The sequence below is a fragment of the Chiloscyllium punctatum genome, chromosome 42 (assembly GCF_047496795.1).
Source record: "Chiloscyllium punctatum isolate Juve2018m chromosome 42, sChiPun1.3, whole genome shotgun sequence".
NCBI lineage: Eukaryota > Metazoa > Chordata > Chondrichthyes > Orectolobiformes > Hemiscylliidae > Chiloscyllium > Chiloscyllium punctatum.
Genome location: NC_092780.1, coordinates 47576714 through 47600314, shown reverse-complemented (window position 1 = coordinate 47600314; position 23601 = coordinate 47576714). Strand labels below are relative to the sequence as shown.

General features: G+C 47.6%; 1 protein-coding gene across 1 annotated transcript in view; it reads left to right on the top strand.

Moving 5' to 3' along the window:
- Positions 1-14752: 14752 nt before the first annotated feature.
- The window catches only part of LOC140465938 (C1q-related factor-like), a 121538-nt gene continuing 112689 nt past the window's right edge, over positions 14753-23601 (top strand). Inside the window, exon 1 of the mRNA XM_072561921.1 lies at positions 14753-15508. Coding sequence (XP_072418022.1) covers positions 14918-15508 — 591 coding nt within the window. The 5' untranslated portion in view covers positions 14753-14917. The remainder of the gene's footprint in view (positions 15509-23601) is intronic.

Genomic DNA, 23601 nt, shown 5'->3' with positions numbered 1-23601 from the left:
TAATAATATACCCCTCAGAAATGAAACAAATTTGAGGAATGTCAATTACTTCGACTCATGACATAATTCTATTCGTTTTAAAATAGTGATGGAAAAAGATAGCCCAGATCTAAAAGTTGAAGTTCTCAATTGGAGAAAGGCCAATTTTGACGGTATTAGGCAAGAACTTTCGAAAGCTGATTGGAGGCAGATGTTCGCAGGTAAAGGGACGGCTGGAAAATGGGAAGCCTTCAGAAATGAGATAACAAGAATCCAGAGAAAGTATATTCCTGTCAGGGTGAAAGGGAAGGCTAGTAGGTATAGGGAATGCTGGATGACTAAAGAAATTGAGGGTTTGGTTATGAAAAAGAAGGAAGCATATGTCAGGTATAGACAGGATAGATCGAGTGAATCCTTAGAAGAGAAAAAAGGCAGTAGGAGTATACTTAAGAGGGAAATCAGGAGGGCAAAAAGGGGACATGAGATAGCTTTGGCAAATAGAATTAAGGACAATCCAAAGGGTTTTTACAAATATATTAAGGACAAAAGGGTAACAAGGGAGGGAATAGGGCCCCTCAAAGATCAGCAAGGCAGCCTTTGTGTGGAGTCACAGAAAATGGGGGAGATACTAAATGAATATTTTGCATCAGTATTTACTGTGAAAAAGGACATGGAAGATATAGACTGTAGGGAAATAGATGGTGACATCTTGCAAAATGTCCAGATTACAGAGGAGGAAGTGTTGGATGTCTTGAAAGGGTTAAAGGTGGATAAATCCCCAGGACCTGATCAGGTGTACCCGAGAACTCTGTGGGAAGCTAGAGATGTGATTGCTGGGCCTCTTGCGGAGATATTTGTATCATCGATAGTCACAGGTGAGGGGACAGAAGACTGGAGGTTGGCTAACGTGGTGCCATGTTTAAGAAGGGTGGTAAGGACAAGCCAGGGAACTATAGACAGGTGAGCCTGACCTCGGTGGTGGGCAAGTTGTTGGAGGGAATCCTGAGGGATAGGATGTACACATATTTGAAAAGGCAAGGACTGATTCGAGATAGTCAACATGGCTTTGTGCATGAGAAATCATGTCTCACAAACTTGATTGAGTTTTTGAAGAAGTAACAAAGAAGATTGATGAGGGCAGAGCATTAGATGTGATCTATATGGACTTCAGTATGGCGTTTGACAAGGTCCCTCATGGGAAACTGATTAGCAAGGTTAGATCTCATGGAATACAGGGAGAACTAGCCATTAGGATACAGAACTAGCTCAAAGGTAGAAGACAGAGGGTGGTGGTGGAGGGTTGTTTTTCAGACTGGAGGCCTGTGACCAGTGGAGTGCCACAAGGATCAGTGCTGGTTCTTCTACTTTTTGACATTTACATAAATGATTTGGATGCGAGCATAAGAGGTACAGTTAGTAAGTTTGCAGATGACACCAAAATTGGAGGTGTAGTGGACAGCAAAGAGGGTTACCTCAGATTACAACAGGATCTGTACCAGATGGGCCAATGGGCTGAGAAGTGGCAGATGGAGTTTAATTCAGATAAATGCAAGGTGCTGCATTTTGAGAAAGCAAATCTTAATGGTAAGATCCTAGGTAGTGTTGCTGCACAAAAAGACCTTGGAGTGCAGGTTCATAGCTCTTTGAAAGTGGAGTCACAGGTCGATAGGATAGTGAAGAAGGCGTTTGGTATGCTTTCCTTTAGATTAGATTAGATTATTTTACAGTGTGGAAACAGGCCCTTCGGCCCAACAAGTCCACACCGACCTGCTGAAGTACAACCCACCCAGACCCATTCCCTTACAGTTACCCCTTCACTTAATGCTATGGGCAATTTAGCATGGCCAATTCACCTAAACTGCACATTTTTGGATTGTGGGAGGAAACTGGAGCACCCGGAGGAAACCCATGCATACACAGGGAGAATGTGCAAACTCCACACAGTCAGTTGCTGGAGGTGGGAATTGAACCCAGGTCTCTGGCACTGTAAGGCAGCAGTGCTAACCACTGTGCCACCGCGCTACCCCAAAATTGGTCAGAGTATTGAGTACAGGAGTTGGGAGGTCATATCGCGGCTGTACAGGACATTGGTTAGGCCACTGTTGGAATATTGCGTGCAATTCTGGTCTCCTTCCTATCGGAAAGATGTTGTGAAACTTGAAAGGGTTCAGAAAAGATTTACAAGGATGTTGCCAGGGTTGGAGGATCTGAGCTACAGGGAGAGGCTGAACAGGCTGGGGCTGTTTTCCCTGGAGCATCAGAGGCTGAGGGGTGACCTTATAGAGGTTTACAAAATTATGAGGGGCATGGATAGGATAAATAGACAAAGTCTTTTCCCTGGGGTCGGGGAGTCCAGAACTAGAGGGCATAGGTTTAGGGGAAAGATATAAAAGAGACCTAAGGGGCAACTTTTTCACGCAGAGGGTGGTACGTGTATGGAATGAGTTGCCAGAGGATGTGGTGGAGGCTGGTACAATTGCAACATTTAAGAGGCATTTGAATGGGTATATGAATAATTTGGAGGGATATGCTGGCAGGTGGGGCTAGATTGGGTTGGGATATCTGGTCGGCATGGACCGAAGGGTCTGTTTCCATGCTGTACATCTCTATGACTCTGTGACTCTATAACAAGATATTAACAAGTTTGTTTAAAAGCCTGGAAATACAGTTCTCTTGGGATGATTCGCTTTACTGTGCATTACATAACAGTTTCTTGCAGTCACAGATCACACTTCCACTCTCATCGAAGAACCAATGTTGCAAAGTTTATTTCTGTGCTGCAATAAAGGTCAGAGGGCATGACTTTTAAAAAAACGAGTGGATTACAATTGCACACTAAGGCCCAATTATCCCCTACCTTCAATCTTACTTCAGCAGAACACTATCAAGGTTTAGACCTTTCATGTGCTGTGCTTTTGGAGATTCTTTAGTGAAATATTAAGTTGAGCCAGAAGATATAAAATTACTGCTAAGTAAATTAAAATAAAGTGTTTGTACTTTTTAACTTTTCACTGTGTTGCCATTTTTTTAATGTCATAGAAGGGGGCCATTCAGCCCATCCAGTGCACAATCTTGCTCCAATAAGCAATCTAGTCAATCTCAAATCCCTACACACCATGGACCCCTGTGTTGCTTGTTTCCCTTAACTGCCTTTCCAATTTCCTTTTGCAATGATAGATTGTCAAACTTTGCAACAGCCTCATTGCCAATAAACTCCAACTCAATTGATACAGGATGTTGGTGAGGTCTCTTCTGGAGTACTGTATGAGGTTCTGGTCACCCTGTTATAGGAAGAATATTATTAAACTGGAAGGGGTTCAGAAAAGATTTACCAGAATGTTGTCAGGAATTGAGGGTTTGAGATATAAAAATAGTCTGGAAAGATTGGGACCTTTGTCACTGGAGCAGAGGGAGTTGAAGGGAGATCTTTTTGACGTTTATAAAATCATGAGGGACAGAGATAAAGTGAATGAGAAGGGTCTTTTCTCCAGGGTGGAGGAGCTCAAAACTAAGCAACATATTTTTAAGGTGAGAGGAGAAAGATTTAAAAAGGACATGGGAGCAATTTGTTTTTACGCAGAGAGTGCTTTGTGTGTGGAATTATCTGCCAGAGAACGTGATGGATGCAGGTACAGTTACAACGTTTATAAGACATTTGGGTAGGTTAATGAATAGGAAAAGTTTAGAGACTTTTGGACCATACCCAGGCAGGGTTAAGGAAGAGCCAAAGAATTTTTACGAATACATTAAGGATAAAAGGGGTAATGACAGAGAGAATAGGGCCCCTCAAATATCGGAAGGAGGCCTTTGTGTGGAGCCGAAGGAGATGGGAGAGATACTAAACAAGTATTTTGCGTCAGTGTTTACTGTGGAAAAGGATGTGGAAGATATAGACTGTAGGGAAATAGATAGTGACATCTTGAGAAATGTCCAGATCACAGAGGAGGAAGTGCAGGATGTCTTGAAATGTATAAAAGTGGATAAATCCCCAGGTCCTGATCAGGTGTACCCTAGAACTCTGTGGGAAGCTAGAGAAGTGATTGCTGGGCCTCTTGCTGAGATATTTGTATCATTGATAGTCACAGGTGAGGTGCCAGAAGAACTGGAAATTGGCTAAGATGGCGCCACTATTTAAGAAATGTGGTAAGGACAAGCCAGGGAACTATCGACCAGTGAGCCTGACCTCAGTGGTGGGCAAGTTGTTGGAGGGAATCCTGAGGGACAGGATGTACATGTATTTGGAAAGGCAAGGACTGATTAGGGATAGTCAACATGGCTTTGTGCTTGGGAAATCATGTCTCAAGAACTTGATTGAGTTTTTTGAAGAAGTAACAAAGAGGATTGATGAGGGCAGAGCCGTAGATGTGACCAGATGGGCTTCAGTAAGGTGTTTGACAAGATTCCCCATGGGAGGTGGGTTAGCAAGGTTAGTTCTCATGGAATACAGGGAGAACTAGCCATTTGGATACAGAACTGGCCCAAAGGTAGAAGACAGAGGGTGGTGGTGGAGGGTTGTTTTTCAGACTGGAGGCCTGTGACCAGTGGAGTACCACAAGGATCGGTGCTGAGTCCACTACTTTTTGTCATTTGTATAAACACAATCTATCTTTCACAAATTCATGTTGGCTCACCTTAATTAACTTCAACCTGCCCACAAGTCTGTTATCTATTTTCCATGATTAATATTTCTAACACCTTAGCATCATAGTGATGTATCTTTGGTAATTCGGCTTGATGGGTCGAAGGGCCTTTTCTGTACTGTACCCACCACTGATGTTAAACTGACCATCTGCATTTGCTAGAACTCTTAGTCCATAATTTTTTCAAAAACTTACCACCTTCCAATTTTCTGGTATCTCTGCCATATCTCAGAAAGATCAGAAGTTTATGGCAGGCCACGTTGCCATCTCCAACCCCATTTCCTCCAATAACCTCAGATGTAAGCCATCTGGACCTGCCAGGTCATATTTTCTAATCTAGTGCAGTCGTGATGGGCTGAGTGGTCTAATTCTGTGCTGTAACATTTCTATGATCCCAGCAGATCTTTCCTGTCCGTTTTCATCCCATCCATTACCTTCACCGTCACTGCTTCCATAGATATTTTGTCAACTTCTCCTTCCTAAGGAAGTGCAGATACAAACCATCATTCTCATCTGACTCAATGTCTCCAACATTATCATTTTTGTAAGATTGGTGAACGGGACTCTGACTGGTCTACCAGATTCAGATCTTGTACTCCAGGTATCAATGACACAAAACAACAATTGGATACAATTTCTACTTTATGTGGAAAACCTTTATTAACTCATTAAATACGGACAATGCCAGTTGCTTTGGAGAGAAGGGTCATGGGCACCAAGTATCTTCTGCTGTAGCTTTGCCCACTTTAATGGCTAGTTCAGTAACAAATGTGTTTGTTTTCTCAGAAGATAGCCAATGAATGAAACTAGCTGCTGACTTTGGTCAGAATTGTTCTCTTTGGTCTCAGTGATTGTATAATGGTTCTGAATATTGCTGGGAATGGAGGATTTGAGATATATAACATAGACTGGAAAGGCTAGGACTTTTCTCACTGGAGTATAGGAGGCTGAAGGAAGATATTTTTGATGTTTCTAAAATCATACGGGGCAGAGATAAGGTGAATGACAAGGGTCTTTTCCCTACAGTGGAGAAGTTCAAAACTAGGGGCATATTTTGAAGGTGAGAGGAGAAAGATTTAAAAAGGACATGTGGGGCAGCTTGTTGACACAGAGAGAGTGGTTTGTGTGTGGAATGAACTGCCAGAGGAACTGGCGGACGCAGGTACATTTACAACATTTCAAAGGCATTTGGATAAAATCATAAATAGGATTTTGGAGGGATATGGGAGAGCCATGTCCAGGCAGCTGTGACTAGTTTAGTTTGGGAACATGGTTAGCATGGACTAGTTGGAGTGAAGGGTCTGTTTCCATGCTGTATGATTCTATGAAAGGGTAGTTGTTGAAGACCGCATTAAGCTCTCCCTGATCTGATGGTGTCATACGATCTTGAGTGGGAAAAGAGGAGCCTAACCTGAGATTCTGATGTTGGCAACAGCATCTCCTTACAGCCTTTAGTAATAAAACCCAACTGGCCAATCTAACTTGTACCTAATTGCTATCATGCAATAACAATCTTGGTAAGACAGGAACTTCTTCCCATTAAGACTTACTACTGGTTCATCCTCTACCACTGTTAACCAAACAGGCACAAGAGGGAAAGTAGGATTAACTTCTCATGACCTTGCTCCCTGGCATGGTCAAAGTGGTCATCAACAGTTCCAGGCATCGGGCCATGGAGTGGGGGGCAGTACCTGACTGTCTCCACCCTCGGTGGGTTATATCCTCACCTCGGTGTCCAAGGAGAGGGAGTAGGCAGAGTCCACTGACACAGTACAGACCTTTCATGATCGTTGGGCATCAGAGGGATCAGAGGGCATTTAATGTTGATAAGGTTGCATCTGTTGCTTTATAAGTTTCCATTGGTGTTCTGGTTTGGTGGTGAAGCCATTCAATGTTTTATTTTCAAAGAGTGTAGAGTTGAGATTTAGTGGCAGCAAGCTACGCTGAACCGTTAGCTGGCAGGAGCTGGTTCTACTCCACATCCAAAACAAACATTCCTCATACTCCACCTTCATATCACCCAATGAACTCTGAACACAGAATCTAGACCACTTCTGATTACATTCTTTAATAGCCATAAATGCAAAATATATTAAAATGATTAACACATCCATTGTCCCTAATGAACTTCGCCCCAGATCTTATTACCCATTTATTAGTTACATTTCGAATCATAGCGTCATAGAGATATATAGTACAGAAACAGACCATTCGGTCCAACTCGTCCATGTCAACCAGGTATCCTAAATAAGTCTAATCCTATTTGCCAGCATTTTATCCCATGTCCCTCTAAACCCTTCCTATTCATATACCCATCCAGATGCCTTTCAAATGTTGTAATTGTACCAGCCTCCACTACATCCTCTGGTAGCTCATTCCATACACGCACCACCCTCTGCACGAAAAAGTTGCCCCTTAGGTTCCTTTTAAATCTTTCCCCTCTCACCTTAAACCTGTGCCCTCTAGTTTTGGACTCCTGCACTGTGGGGAAAAAAAAACCTTGTCTATTTACCTTATCCATGCCCTTTCATAAATCTCTATAAAGTCACCTCTTAGCCTCCGACACTCCAGGGAAAGCAGCCCCAGTCTATTCAGCCTCTCCCTGTAGCTCAAACCCTCCAACCCTGGTTATATCCTTGTAAATCATTTCTGAACCTTTTCAAGTTTCACAACATCCTTCCTGTAGCAAGGAGACCAGAATTGCACACAGTATTCCAAACGTTGCCTAACCAATTATCTGTCCAGCTGCAACATGACTTCCCAACTCCTATACTCAATAAATTGACCAATTTAATTGAAGATCTTTGTGTTCCTTTTTATGTTAACTGCCCTTCTATTCTGCAATTCTTTCTTTGAAATATTTAACAGCTGATAGTCTGAGAACATCTTCCTGTTTCACATTTTCTGTTCTGTAATAATGTGTTAGACTCATTAATTGTTATTAGTCAGTAGGTCAATCACCAACGTTAAACGCTGCAAATCGTTTACAAATGTTTCCATTAGTTTCTTTTTCATTTTTCTGAACAGTTGTCACATGCAATGTTAAGCATTTTTCCATGGTCTAAACTCGGTAATTGTTCCAGAATGTGTGTTTCCTATCTATTAGGGTTGAGTATACAGTTTCAGCCTGGGTGCTGGCAGTAGAGATATAACGAGCTACAATAGCCACAGTTTAAAAGAGAATCATAAAGCATTGATTTTGCTCCAGGACTCTAGCAGTGACTCCTGCTGGAATATGCATGCATAAGGATGTTGGGTGAGAAGTGAATTGGGCGGGCTGGATCTAGCCCCATGAACAACCAAGTTTATATGAAGAGTGACTGGGAATGGTTCTGGAGAGTGACGTGGCATCGTAGATTCATGAACTCACAAGTGTCAGCGCCTTCAGCATGGAAAAGGCAGAACAAAGTAAAATGAACAAATTGCATGAACAGGTTCCCTTGATTCATCCTGTCAGTGCTCAGGGGTAAATTGAGTGGGATCAGTTTTCAAGGACAGATTGCTGACCAAAAACAAAATTAAAATGAAACAAGCAGAAGATAGAGGAGGAATATGCTGGGTGGTGAATGAGGCATTAATAATAATAACAGATCATTAATGTTTTGATTCTGTGAAAAACAGCAGCCAGGGAATTGATCATATCGTATGGTCTTGTATTCAGACAGTGGTGTATATTAGTATGCAGCATGTCAACAGTGTTTAATCTCCATCACAGACCCCGATCTGCCACTGGTCACTTCACAGCAATAAATAATATAAAAATCAATCTCAAAAGGGTGGGCTAAAGGATGTTGATAAATGGATGAAAGGCCTGGCCTTGCACAGAGCTGAGCTACACCCAAGAGACCATAGCCACTGAACAAAACAAACAAAAAAGGAAAGTGGACAGGTGATGGGTAGAAGTGGCAGTGATAAATGAGCAGAGGATTTCTCACAATGCCTTCCCTACTACAATAACACTGTGTCATATTCCTTAGTGCATGACAAGTGGTTTTAAACAGCTTCCGTACATTGAGAAATCAGATATTACCATTTCTCCTGAGACTATAAGTCATTGCTAATTCTACAAGGTTAACCCTTTGGTCTCTGTATGATCTTCAAGGTGGGTCATGCGGAAACTTGCTGTGCACCAATTGGCTGTCACGTTGGTACAACGCCTCACAAGCATTTAATTAGTATGCAGCACTTTGCAATGACCTGAAGTTGTGAAAGACATTGTACAGTAAGTTCTCAAAATGTTGGTCTCCTGTGCATCCTAATTTTCATTAATCCACCATTATGGCTGTGCCTTCAGCTGCCTGGGCCCTAACTCACGACATTCCCTCTCTAACACCTCTGCCTCCCTACCCTTTCCCTCCTGCAAAGTCATTCTCTTAGACTAACAGCTCCACTGTATTGATTTGTGTCTGCAATGCTCCGGTGAAGTACTGAAGGAGTACTTGACTACATTAAAGCTACAACATAAACACAAACTGTTGCTGTGTTCTTGTTGACATTTTTCTGAAACTGTTAATCGACTAAAAGCATGAACATATTTACCGAAATGGCGGAACGGGGATCCCGACCAAAACTGAAGTCACTCGGAATTGGGGAGGGAGCTCTCCACTGCTTGCATCCCACCAGGCCCACAGGAAGATGGTTATGGTTGTCAGAGGTCAGCTATTTCAGCTCCTCAGGATAGTGTCCTAGCCCCAACCATCTTCAGCTGCTTCATCATTGACCTTCCCTTTATCATGAAATTTAAAGTGGGGGCATTTACTGATGACTGCACAGAGCTCAGCATCATTCACGATTGCTCAGATACTGAAGCAGTCTACGTCAAAATGCACAAGACCTAAACTATACACAGACCTGGTTTGAAAATCAGCAAGTAATATTCATGCCATATACATATTGAGCAACAACTGCCTCCAATAAGAGAGGATCTAAGCACCATCCCTCAACATTAAAAGGCATTTCCATTGCTGAATCCCCTACTCTCAATATCCTGGAGGTTACCATTAACAGAGGTTGTGCTGGACTTGCCATATAAATATTGTTGCTGCAACAGCAGGTCAGATGCCAAGATTTTGTAGAGAGGAATCCAATTCCTGACTCGCCAAAGCCTGTCCACCATCTACAAGGCACAAGTTAGAAGCATAATGGAATACTCCCCACTTGCCTGAATGAGTGCAGCTCCAACAACACTCGAGGAGCTCTACACCATCCAGGACAAAGCAACCCTCTTGGGTTTCCCATCACCAACTTGAACCTTTGCTCCTTCCTGATGTGCAGTAACAGATGTCTACAAGATACACCACAGCACCTCACTAAGCATCCTTGATAGTACCTTCCAAACTTACAACATCTTATAACTGAGAAGGAGAAAGCTGGGAACTGAAGAGGAACACAACTGTTAACAATTGTCCTGTTGGCCATACACCATGCTGACTTGGAACTACATCTACTATCTTCAGCTGCTTTACCAATGACCTTCTCTCCATCATAAGTTCAGCAATAGGGAGATGTTCACTGATGACGGTACAATGTCTCGTCCATTGGCCACCCCTCAGATAGTGAAGGTAATAAGACAGACAGCAGCCAGTGAGCACTCACAGGCATGGACTGCAGTGGTTTGTGATTGTGGAGGGAGTAAATACTGGCCCAGCGTGTGATTCTCATAGACTGAGACCGAATCAATCAAATGTCAAGCCAAGACAAAATACCGTTGATGCTAAAAATCTGGAACAGGAAGAATGCTGGAGAAAATCAGCAGGTCTCCCAGCTTCTGTGGAGAGAGAGAGAGAGAGAGAGAGAGAGAGGCTGAGGTAACGTCTTGGGTCTTGTATGACTCTTGTTTGGACCTGAAGAACTAACCCAACTCAAAACAAGCTCTTTCTCTATCGAAGCTGCCAGGACCTGCTGTGTTTCTCTCTGTTTGATTCAACATAAAGGTTCAGAAGAGATTTACAAAGATGTTGAACTAAAGGAGGGTTTGAACTAAAGGGAGAGGCTGAACAGGCTGGGGCTGTTTTCCCTGGAGTGTCAGAGGCTGAGGGGTGGCCTTATAGAGGTTTATAAAATAATGAGGGGCATGGATAGGGTAAATAGACAAAGTCTTTTCCCTGGGGTGGGGGAGTCCAGAACTAGAGGGCATAGGTTTAGGGTGAGAGGGCAAAGATATAAAGGGGACCTAAGGGGCAACTTTTTTACACAGACGGTGGTGCGTGTATGGAATGAGCTCCCAGAGGAAGTGGTGGAGGCTGGTACAATTATAACATTTAAAAGGCATCTGGATGGTTGTATGAATAAGAAGGGTTTGGAGGGATATGGGCCGGGTGCTGGCAGGTGGGACTAGATTAATTCAGAACATCTGGTCAGCATGGATTAGTTGGATCAAAGGGTCTGTTTCTCTACATCTCCATGACACTGATATTATTTTCCCAAATTCCAAACACAGTCCTAATCGAATTCAGTCTGGTCTGCCTTTTGCACAATATTAATTTTAAAAAACTAACCGTTTGAGGGCTGGAGCTGCCTGGTCAGGAAGACACAGTGAGTGAGTTTGTTCCCCGTGGTATGTGTGTGTGTGTGTGTGAGAGAGAGAGTTTATTCCCTGTGATATCTCTACCTGTGTGTGTGTGAGTTTGTTCCCTGTGTTATCTCTGCCTGTGTGTGTGCGTGTGTGTGAGTTTATTCCCTGTGATATCTCTGCCTGTGTGTGTGTGTGTATGTGTGTGTGTTTGTTCCCTGTGATATCTCTGCCTGTCTGTGTGTGTGTGTGCTTATTCCCTGCGATATCTCTGCCTGTGTGTGTGTGGGTGTGTGTTTGTTTGTTCCCTGTGATATCGCTGCCTGTGTGTGTGAGTTTGTTCCCTGCAATATCTCTGCCTGTGTGTGTGTGTGTGTGAGTTTATTCCCTGTGATATCTCTACCTGTGTGTGTGTGTTTGTTCCCTGCAGTATCTCTGCCTGTGTGTGTGTGTGTGTGTTTGTTCCTTGTGATATCTCTGCCTCTCTGTGTGTGTGTGTGTGTGTGTGTGTGTGAGTTTGTTCCCTGTGATATCTCTGCCTGTGTGTGTGTTTGTTCCCTGTGATATCTCTGCCTGTGTGTGTGTGTGTGTGTGAGAGTGAGAGTTTGTTCCCTGTGATATCTCTGCCTGTGTGTGTGTGTGTGTGTGAGTTTGTTCCCTGCGATATCTCTGCCTGTGTGCGTGTGTGTGTGTTTGTTCCTTGTGATATCTCTGCCTCTCTGTGTGTGTGTGTGTGTGTGAGTTTGTTCCCTGTGATATCTCTGCCTGTGTGTGTGTTTGTTCCCTGTGATATCTCTGCCTGTGTGTGTGTGTGTGTGTGTGTGTGAGAGAGTGAGAGTTTGTTCCCTGTGATATCTCTGCCTGTGTATGTGTGTGTGTGTGTGTGTGTGTGTGTGAGAGAGAGTTTGTTCCCTGTGATATCTCTGCCTGTGTGTGTGTGTGTGTGTGTTTGATCCCTGTAATATCTCTGTCTGTGTGTGTGTTTATTCCCTGTGATATCTCTGCCTGTGTGTGTGTGTGAGTTTGTTCCCTGTGTTATCTCTGCCTGTGTGTGTGTGTGTGTGTGTGTGAGTTTGTTCCCTGTGATATCTCTGCCTGTGTGTGTGTGTGTGTGTGAGTTTGTTCCCTGTGATATCTCTGCCTGTGTGTGTGTGTGTGTGAGTTTGTTCCCTGCGATATCTCTGCCTGTGTGCGTGTGTGAGTTTGTTCCCTGCGATATCTCTGCCACTGTGTGCGTGTGTGTGTGTGTGTGAGTTTGTTCCCTGTGATATCTCTGCCTGTGTGTGTGCGTGTGTGTGAGTTTATTCCCTGTGATATCTCTGCCTGTGTGTGTGTGTGTATGTGTGTGTGTTTGTTCCCTGTGATATCTCTGCTTGTCTGTGTGTGTGTGTGTGTGCTTAGTCCCTGCGATATCTCTGCCTGTGTGTGTGTGTGTGTGTGTGTTTGTTTGTTCCCTGTGATATCGCTGCCTGTGTGTGTGAGTTTGTTCCCTGCAATATCTCTGCCTGTGTGTGTGAGTTTGTTCCCTGCGATATCTCTGCCTGTGTGCGTGTGTGAGTTTGTTCCCTGCGATATCTCTGCCTCTGTGTGTGTGTGCGTGTGTGTGTGAGTTTGTTCCCTGCGATATCTCTGCCTGTGTGCGTGTGTGAGTTTGTTCCCTGCGATATCTCTGCCTCTGTGTGTGTGTGTGTGTGTGTGTGTGAGTTTGTTCCCTGTGATATCTCTGCCTGTGTGTGTGTGTGTGTGTGTGAGTTTGTTCCCTGTGTTATCTCTGCCTGTGTGTGTGCGTGTGTGTGAGTTTATTCCCTGTGATATCTCTGCCTATGTGTGTATGTGTATGTGTGTGTGTTTGTTCCCTGTGATATCTCTGCCTGTCTGTGTGTGTGTGTGTGTGTGCTTATTCCCTGCGATATCTCTGCCTGTGTGTGTGTGTGTGTGTGTTTGTTTTTTCCCTGTGATATCGCTGCCTGTGTGTGTGAGTTTGTTCCCTGCAATATCTCTGCCTGTGTGTGTGAGTTTGTTCCCTGCGATATCTCTGCCTGTGTGTGTGTGTGTGAGTTTATTCCCTGTGATATCTCTGCCTCTGTGTGTGTGTGTTTGTTCCCTGCAATATCTCTGCCTATGTGTGTGTGTGTGTGTGTGTTTGTTCCCTGTGATATCTCTGCCTCTGTGTGTGTGTGAGTTTGTTCCCTGTGATATCTCAGCCTGTGTGTGTGTTTGTTCCCTGTGATATCTCTGCCTGTCTGTGTGCGTGTGTGTTTATTCCCTGCGATATCTCTGCCTGTGTGTGTGTGTGTGTTTGTTCCCTGTGATATCTCTGCCTGTGTGTGTGAGTTTGTTCCCTGCAATATCTCTGCCTGTGCATGTGAGTTTTTTCCCTGCGATATCTCTGCCTGTGTGTGTGTGTGAGTTTATTCCCTGTGATATCTCTGCCTGTATGTGTGTGTGTGTGTGTGTGGGGGTTTGTTCTCTGTGATATCTCTGCCTGTGTGTGTGTGTGTGTGTGTTTGTTCCCTGTGATATCTCTGCCTGTGTGTGTGTGTGTGTTTGTTCCCTGCGATATCTCTGCCTTGTGTGTGTGTTTGTTCCCTGTGATATCTCTGCCTGTGTGTGTGTGTGTGTGTGTTTGTTCCCTGCGATATCTCTGCCTCTTGTGTGTGTGTGTGTTTGTTCTCTGTGATATCTCTGCCTGTGTGTATGTGTGAGTTTGTTCCCTGTGATATCTCTGTCTGTGTGTGTGTGTTTGTTCCCTGTGATATCTCTGCCTGTGTGTGTGTGTGTGTCTTTGTGTGAGTTTGTTCCCTGTGATATCTCTGCCTGTGTGTGTGTGTTTGTTCCCTGTGATATCTCTGCCTGTGTGTGTGTGTGTGTGTGGGTTTGTTCTCTGTGATATCTCTGCCTGTGTGTGTGTGTTTGTTCCCTGTGATATCTCTGCCTGTGTGTGTGTGTGTCTATGTGTGAGTTTGTTCCCTGTGATATCTCTGCCTGTGTGTGTGTGTGTGTGTGTGTGTCTATGTGTGAGTTTGTTCCCTGTGATATCTCTGCCTGTGTGTGTGTGTTTGTTCCCTGTGATATCTCTGCCTGTGTGTGTGTGTGTGTGTCTATGTGTGAGTTTGTTCCCTGTGATATCTCTGCCTCTGTGTGTGTGTGTGTGTGTGAGTTTGTTCCCTGTGATATCTCTGCCTGTGTGTGTGTGTTTGTTCCCTGTGATATCTCTGTCTGTGAGTGAGTGTGTGTGTGTGTGTGTGTTTGTTCCCTGTGATATCTCTGCCTGTGTGTGTGTGTGTAGGTTTGTTCTCTGCGATATCTCTGCCTATTGCGTGTGTGTGTTTGTTCCCTGTGATATCTCTGTCTGTGTGTGAGTTTGCTCCCTGCGATATCTCTGCCTGTGAGTTTGTGTGTGTGTGTGTGTGTGTGTGTGTGGTCCCTCTCCAGTGGGACATTGAGATGCGGGCTGGATTGCAGACAGTCAGAGAGCTCAGAGGGACGGGCAAGTTTTCGCCTCCATTCAGATGCAGTTGCGCTCAGCCTTTGGGAGTGGGGGGAGGGAGGGGGGGGGGGGGTGGGTGTGCTATATAAGTGAGAGAGGGAGGATGTGAGGGAGGGTGAGTGTGCACTGAGTGCAGCCTGTCTGGCCGGTTGCAGCGGGGAGAGCAGCGGGAGCTGAACCACCAAGATTCGGTCGGTTCGGGGAACGCCGGAGCGGCGGCAATCCCGCAGCGAGCCCCGGAACCAGCGGTTCAACATCAGCCGCAAGGCGCTAGCGGCGGCCGCTCTCGGGGTAGCCATGGTCTTACTGCTGGTAACGGTCATCCCAGTGCTGGTCAGCTCCCTGGGCACGGCTGCCCACTATGAGATGCTGGGCACCTGCCGGATGGTGTGCCAGCCTTACCTGGCCGATCAGCCCAGCTCCAGCCCGGGTCCGGTGGAAGCCCGGGGGGTGGGGAAGGAGTTGGCACTCCCCCCCTCCACCTTGCTGCAGGGTCCCCGGGGGGAACCGGGACGTCCCGGGAGACCAGGGGCACCGGGACCCCCCGGGCACAGAGGTGCCCCGGGGCCAGTGGGTCCGGCCGGGGAGAAGGGTGAAGCGGGTAGACCCGGGCCGCCTGGTACTCCTGGTCCTGGGACGGGGGCTATCAGCGCTGCCACCTACAGCACGGTGCCCAGGGTGGCTTTCTACGCCGGACTGAGGAACCCTCACGAAGGCTACGAGATCCTGCGGTTTGACGACGTGGTGACCAACCTGGGCAACCACTACGACGGAGGGAGTGGCAAGTTCACCTGCTCCATCCCCGGCACCTACTTCTTCACCTACCACGTCCTTATGAGGGGGGGGGACGGCACCAGCATGTGGGCAGACCTCTGTAAGAACGGCCAGGTAAGCGGGAGCACACCTCCCCTACCCGGGGATCCCCCCCCCCCCCCTCACACCCCCCCCCGGTCCGCACTGCCTGCTCCCCCTCCACTCGCCCTAAATCCCCTCCCCTTCCCTAAACCCCTCCCCTGATCCTCTAAACTGCTCCCCCACTCCCCCTCCCCTACTCCCCCTCCCCTCCCCTGCTCCCCTTCCCCTCCCCCTGCTCCCACTCCTCCTACCCCTCCTCCCAAACCCGCTCCCCCTCCCCTCCCCTCCCCTAAACCCCCTCCCCTGCTCTCTCTCCCCTCCTCCCCTAACCTGCTTCCCCGCTCCCACTGCTCCCCCTCCCCCTAAATCCCCTCCCCAAACCCCCTCCCCTAAAACCCCTCCCCTCCCCTAAACCCCCTCCCCACTCTCCCTCCCTGGCTCCCCCTAACCCGCTCCCCGTCCCCCTAAATCCCCTCCCCTCCCCTAAACCCCCCCCCGCTCTCCCTCCCCTGCTCCCCTCCCCCTCCCCATGCTCCCCCTGAACCTCCTCCCCTCCCGTGAAGCCCCTCTCCTTTTCCCCCCTCCCCTCCCCCACTCCCCTGAACCCCCTGCCCCTACTCCCCTTCCCCTCCCCTCCCCCAAACCCCCTTCTCTCCCCGCCCCTTAACTCCCCTCCCCTGACCTCACTCCTTGCCTCTGCAGCCCCACCTTGTCTCAGTACCCTGCACTCTTCCCTCACCTCCCCACTGCACAGGGCACAGGGAGGGTGGGCGTCGTAGGAGGGGGCGGACACAGGGCGGGGGGGGGGGGTGATGAGTACAGAGAAAGTGGTGAGGGACAGTGAGTGAGGAGGAGAGGGTGGGAGAGAGGGTTAGGGCTATGGATGTGAAGGGGAGAGGGGATCTGGATGGGGAAGGGGGTGTGTGTGAGGGGAACTGTCAGTGAGAGAGGGTCAGGGGAAAGCGGCAGAGGCGATGGCTGGGAGGATTATCAGAGCGCAGTGCCCCCCCCCCCCCCCCCCTCTCCTGGCACCTCCATCTCCCGTCCCCATCCCCATCCCCATCATATCACTTATCCTCCCCTTTTGGCAATGGTCCACACGGCAGCCACCCACCCCCCCCCCCCATCCCGCCGTGACTCCCTCCCTCCCCTCCATCCCGCACTCTGGCTCTCTCTCTCTCTGCCCCTCTTTCTCTCTATTTCTCTCTGTCTCTGTCTCTGTCTGTCTGTCTATCTCTCTCTATTTCTCACTCTCTCTTTCTCTCTTTCTCAGTCTGTCTCTCTCTCTCTAATTCTCTCAGTCTGTCTATCTCTCTCTATTTCTCTCTCTGTCTCTCTCTCTCTCTATTTCTCTCTCTGTCTGTCTCTCTCTCTATTTCTCTCTCTGTCTCTCTCTCTCTATTTCTCTCTCTGTCTGTCTCTCTCTCTATTTCTCACTCTGTCTCTGTCTGTCTGTCTCTCTCTCTCTCTCTCAGTCTGTCTCCCTCTCTCTAATTCTCTCTCTCAGTCTGTCTATCTCTCTCTATTTCTCTCTCTGTCTCTCTCTCTCTCTCTCTTTCTCTCTCTGTCTGTCTCTCTCTCTATTTCTCACTCTGTCTCTGTCTGTCTGTCTCTCTCTCTCTCAGTCTGTCTCCCTCTCTCTCTCTCGCTCTCTCTCTCTCTCTGTCTGTCTGTCTCCGTCCCTCCCTGGGGATATTGAGTCTCCCTCCCGGAGTTACAGTGACTGCTGGAAAGCGGTGCCTCTGAGCGCCTGATCGGGGGAGCCTTGGCGGGCGGATATCCTCCGGTGCTCCCGACTCCCGGCGTCTTTCGCTGACTCTGTGGCTGCGACTCTCTCACTCCCGACTTCAGGAAACATTTCAGAAACTCCTGTTCCGACTGAGCGGGACAGAATTCACCCTCTGTCTGTCTCTCTCTCTCTCTCACACACACACACACTCACATAGGGGCTGGAACTCCCTCTCTCTCCTGATCATCTCCCCCTTACCCTGACCTGTGTCTCCCGCCACCGTGTACCTCTCTTCTTCTCATGTGCTGACTGTCAGAGAGTCTCCGGGATACCACCTGGTGCAATAGAAACGCAGCTGAGCCGAATTTCTGTTCCTGAGCTAATTTCGCCTCTGTATTTCCTTCTCTCAGTCTCCTGTTCACTCTCTAGCTCTGCTCCTTCCCTTCCCAGTGTCTGTTAGAGTGAGTTGTTTTTTTTTCTTGTTCTCTCCAAGTCTATTCACTCTCGGGCTCTGTCTCTTCCCGTGTATTTTCACTACTCTGTTCACAGTTTCTCTCACTCTCTCTGTTCTCTCATTCAATCACTCTCCCATCTGTTTCTGGCAGCTCCTCATTCGGATCTCGCTGCCTCACTCATTGTCTGTATCTCACTGACCCTCACTGCCCCCTCACTGACCCTCACTGCCCCCTCACTGTCCCCTCACTGCCTCATTCTAACTCTGCCTCTCCCTCATGCTTTGTCCTTGTTTGCTGCCTCTCTCGCCTCAGTGCATGTGTATGGGAGTGTGTGTATATGTGTGTATGAGAGTGTGTCAGTGTGTGTTTGAGAGTGTGTCTGTGTGTGTTTCAGTGTGTCTGTGTGTGTATATGAAAGTGTCTATCAGTGTATGTGAGTGTGTCAGTGTGTAAGCCTCTCTTTCTTGCTCACGGTCCACCTGTGTCTCTATGTGTCATTGCTTCTCTCTCTGTCTTGATCTTATTCTTTCTGTTTCTCTGTCTCTCTCTGCCTGATTTTTTTCCATCTTGTCTGTGCCCCACACTCTCACTGCGCTCTCTGCCTTGCACTTTCTTGCTTCCCTTTGTCTTTTCTAACTCTATCTTTCACTGACTTTCATTTTCTCTCAGTCGCTCTTTACCTCACATTCCCTTAACTTACCATGTCATCTCTATTTGGTTTTCCCTCTTGTAATCTGTTCTCTCTGTCACACACAAGGTCAATCTCTCCCTAATATCCTCTCTCCCGGCTCTTCACTCCTCACATTTGTCTGGATTCTGGAACAATCCTGGCAGATTGCAGAATGAGGAGAAAGTGAGGACTGCAGATGCTGGAGATCAGAGCTGAAAATGTGTTGCTGGAAAAACGCAGCAGGTCAGGCAGCATCCAAGGAGCAGGAGAATCGACGTTTCGGGCATCAGCCCTTCTTCAGGAATCATTCCTGAAGAAGGGCTCGTGCCCAAAATGTCGAATCTCCTGCTCCTTGGATGCTGCCTGACCTGCTGCGTTTTTCCAGCAACACATTTTCAGATTGCAGAATGACATATGCAATCCTGCTGTTTAAAAAGGGATGGGACGAGAATACAGGGCATTACAGTTCGGTTCACCTCACAGTATTAGGTAAAATATTACAGATTATTGCAAAGAAGGCGATATCAAGGCACTTAGAAAATATCAACGGGAATAGATGCAATCAACATGTGTTCAAGGGGTGGCTAGATAAAGTACTTGGGACAAATGGGATCAAAGGTTATGGGGAGAAAGCAGGATTGGGCTATTGAGTTGGACAGTGCAAAAGTGGGTACTGCAGTTCTGGAGATTAGAGTCAAGATTAGAGTGGTGCTGGAAAAGCACAGCAGGTCAGGCAGCATCCGAGCAGCAGGAAAATCGCGTTTCGACAAAAACCCTTCATCAGGAATGAGGCTGGGAGCCTCGGGGGCGGAGAGGTAAATGGAAGGGGGGTGAGGCTGGGGGGGAAGGTAGCTGCAATAAGTGGATGGAAGTGGGAGTAAAGGTGATAGGTCAGAGAGGAGGGTGGAGTGGACAGGTGGGAAGGAAGATTGGCAGGTAGGACAGGTCATGAGGACAGTGCTGAGCTGGAAGGTTGGAACTGGGCTAAGGTGGGGGGGGGGAGGGGAAATGTGGAAACTGGTGAAGTCCACATTGATGCCCTGGGGTTGAAGGGTCCTGAGGCAGAAGATGAGGCGTTCTTCCTCCAGGCATCAGGTGTTGTGGTCGTGACAATGGTGGAGGTCCAGGAACTGCATGTCCTCAGCAGAGTGGGAGGGGGAGCCGAAATATTCGGCCATGGGGTAGGGTTGATTCCTGGAACATTCCACCGCAAGTTTAAATTCACGTGGAGTCCTCACCCTCAACAATTTCTCCTTCAAATCCTCCCACTTCCTCCAGAAGAAAAGGGTAGCCATGAGCAGCTGTATGGGCCCCAGCTCTGCCTGTCTTTTTGTCAGCTACGTTAAATCTTCTGTAGGTACACCAGCACCACTCCCCACCTCTTCCTCCGCTATGTTGAGGGCTGCATTGATGCTATCTCATGCTGCCACGAAGCGGTTGAAAAGTTCATCAACTTCATCAACACATTCCACCTCGACCTTAAATTCACCTGGACCATCTCTGACACCTCCCTCCCCTTCCTTGACCTCTCCATCTCCGTCAACGATGACCGACTTAACACTGACATTTTCTACAAACCCACAGACTCCCACAGCAACCCTGATTACACCTCCTCCCACCCTACCTCCTGCAAAAATGCCATCCCGTATTCCCAATTCCTCCGCCTCTGCTGTATCTGCTCCCAGGAGGACCAGTTCCACCACAGAACACACCAGATGGCCTCCTTCTTTAGAGATCACAATTTCCCCTCCCACGTGGGTGATGATGCCCTCCAACACATCTTATCCACATCCCGTACCTCCGCCCTCAAACCCCACCCCTCCAGCCGCAACAAGGACAGCACCCCCCCCCCCAATCCTCACCTTCCACCCTACCAACCTCTGTATGCGTTGCATCATCCTCCGCCATTTCCACCACCTACAAACAGACCCCACCACCAGAGATACATTTCCCTCCCCACCCCTATCTGTTTTCCGTAAACACCATTCCCTCCGTGACTACCTGGTCAGGTCCACGTTCCCCGACAGCCCTCTCTCCCCTCCCAGTACCTTCCCCTACTACCGCAGGAACTGCAAAACCTGCACCCACACCTCCTCCCTCATCTCCATCCAAGGCCCTAACGGAGCCTTCCACATCCATCAAAGTTTCATCTGCACATCCATCAATATCATATATTGTATCCGTTGCTCCCGATGCGGTCTCCTCTACATTGGGGAGACTGGATGCCTCCTCACAGAGCACTTTAGGGAACATCTCTGGGACACCAGCACCAATCAACCATACCACCCTGTGGCCCAACATTTCAACTCCCCCTCCCACTCCGCCAAGGGCCTCCATCACCAGTTCCTAACCACCTGACGCCTGGAGGAAGATTGCTTCATCTTCCACCTCAGAGCCCTTCAACCCCATGGCATCAATTTTCTTCATTTCCCCTCCCCCACTTTACCCCCCGTTCCAACCTTCCAGCTCAGCACCACCCTCATGACCTGTCCCATCTGTCATCATCCTTCCCACCTATCCGCTCCACCCCCCTCTCCGACCTATCACCTTCACCCCCCAACCCCCAACCACCTATTGCACTCTCAGCTACCTTTCCCCAAGCCCCACCCCCCTCCCATTTAACTCTCCGCCCCCGAGGCTCCCAGCCTCATTCCTGATGAAGGGCTCCTGCCTGAAATGTCAATTTTCCTGTTCCTCGGATGCTGCCTGACCTGCTGTACTTTTCCAGCAACACTCTAATATTGAGTTGGATGATCAGCCATGATCATGATAAATTGTGGAGCAGGATTGCCGGGCTGAATAGCCTCTCCCTGCTCCTATCTTCTATGTTTCGAGATAGCACAGGTTTATGAAAGGGAAATCATGTTTGCCAAGCTTACTGGAGTTCTTGATGGCATAACTAATCAAATAGAGTCAGTGGCAATGAGCTATTTGAATGTCAGGAAGCTTCTGATAAGTTCCCCTTAAGAGGTTAATGCATAAATTAAAGTACATGGTAATGTGCTAGCCTGGATTGAGAATTGTGTAGGTCAGGCAGCATCCGAGGAGCAGGAAAATCATGTTTCAGGCAAAAGCCCTTCATCAGGAATGAGGCTGTGAGCTTTGGGGGTGAAGAAATAAATGGGAGGGGGGTGGGGCTGGGGGAAGGTAGCTGAGAGTGTAATAGGTCCCCTCCATCCACCTATTGTACTCTCAGCTACCTTCCCCCCAGCCCCAGCCCCCTCCCATTTATTTCTTCACCCCCAAAGCCCGCAGCCTCATTCCTGTTGAAGGGCTTATGCCCGAAACATTAATTCTCCTGATCCTCGGATGCGGCCTGAGCTGCTGCTCTTTTCCAGCACCAAACTCTTGACTCTCATCCTCAGCATCTGCAGTCCTCACTTTCGCCTTGAGAATTGGGGAGCAGAGCGCAGGCATAAAATAGGCTTTTTCTCAGAATAGTAAGCAGTGACAAGTGGGGTACAACAGGAATCAATGCTTGAACCACAGCTATTTCCAACATAATTCTCCCAGTTAGCTGAAGTATCAAAACTAGGTGGGATTGTGTGTGTGAAGAGGAAGTAAAGAGGCTTCAAGGCAATTTAGACAAGTTGAGTATGGCCATGTAAATGACAGATGCAGTGTAATGTGCATAAATGTGAAGTTACTCACTTTGATAGGAAAAACAGAATGACAGTATTATTGAAACAGCAAGAATTCACCAAATTGATTCTTGGGACAATAGGTTTGTCAAATGAGTAGAGATTGAGTTGACTGGGTGTGCACTCACTGTAGTGTAGAAATTGAGGGTGATTCTCATTGAACTATCTAAAATTCTGACAGGGCTGGAGAGAGTGGATGGAGGGATTGTTAAATTCCCCTGGCCTGGGGAGAGGGGGCTGAGAGAACAGTGGTAACAATCTCAGAGTATGAGACAGGCCATTTCAGATGAGACAAGGTGAAATGCCTTCACTTTGAGGATGGTGAACTTGTAGGATATTCAACCACAGAAGGTGTTGGAGACAGGTGTTGAAAGTGTTTAAGAATGTATTAGAGGGATTTCTGGACACTAAAGGCATCAAGGGGTGTGGGGAGAGAGAGCAGGGGGTTGGAGTTAAGATTGAGGATCTGTCATGAGCCAACCAACTTGTCCATGCTCCAGGTGTCCGAACCTAATCTAGTCCCATTTTTCTGCACTCGGCCCATATCCCTGTAAACCCTGCCTATTCCTGTCCCCATCCAGATGCCTTTTAAATGTTGTAATTGTACCAGCCTCCACTGGCAGCTCATTCCATACATGCACCATCCTCTGTTTGAAAATGTTGCTCCTTCTAAATCTTTCTCCTCTCATCTTAAACCTATGCCCTCGAGTTCTAAATTCTCTCACTTGGTTAAAAAAAACAACCTTGTCTATTTATGCTACCCATGCCCTGAGAGAACAGTGATAACAATCTCAGAGTAGTGACTTTTTTTTTAAGATTACTTACAGTGTGGAAACAGGCCCTTCGGCCCAACAAGTCCACACCAACCTGCCGAAAGCGAACCCACCCAGACCCATTCCCCTACATCTAACACTACGGACAATTTACCTAACCTGCACATTTTTGGACAGTGGGAGGAAATCAGAGCAAACCCACACAGACACGGGGAGAAGGTGCAAACTCCACACAGTCAGTCGCCTGAGGCAGGAAGTGATCCCACGTCTCTGGTGCTGTGAGGCAGCAGTGCTAACCACTGTGCAACCATGCTGCACACAACCTCGATATTAAAAACCTCAATAAGGTCACCCCTCAGCCTCCAACGCTCCAGGGAAAATATCAACAGTCTGTTCAGCCTCTCCTTAATATAAGTTGGGCTGAAATGCCTGTTATCCAAATCTGTGACACTATGAATATCTAACTCCTCCTCCTATACTGGATGTTTCTGGCATTCTCCCATGTTCACTGACTCCTCTCTCCCTTGTTCACAGTCTTCTCTCTCTCTTGTTCACTTTCTCCTCTGTCCATTGTTCGCTCTCTCCTCTCTCCCTTGTCCACTGTCTTTTCTCTCCCTTGTTCACTGTCTCCTCTCTCCCTTGTTCACTGTCTCCTCTCTCCCTTGTTCACAGTCTTCTCTCTCTCATGTTCACTGTCTCCTCTCTCTCTTGTTCACTGACTCCACTCTCCCTTGTTCACTGTCTCCTCTCTCCCTTGTTCACTGTCTCCTCTCTCCCTTGTTCACTGACTCCGCTCTCCCTTGCTCACTGTTTTCTCTCTCCCTTGTTCACTGCCTCCTCTCTCTCTTGTTCACTGAC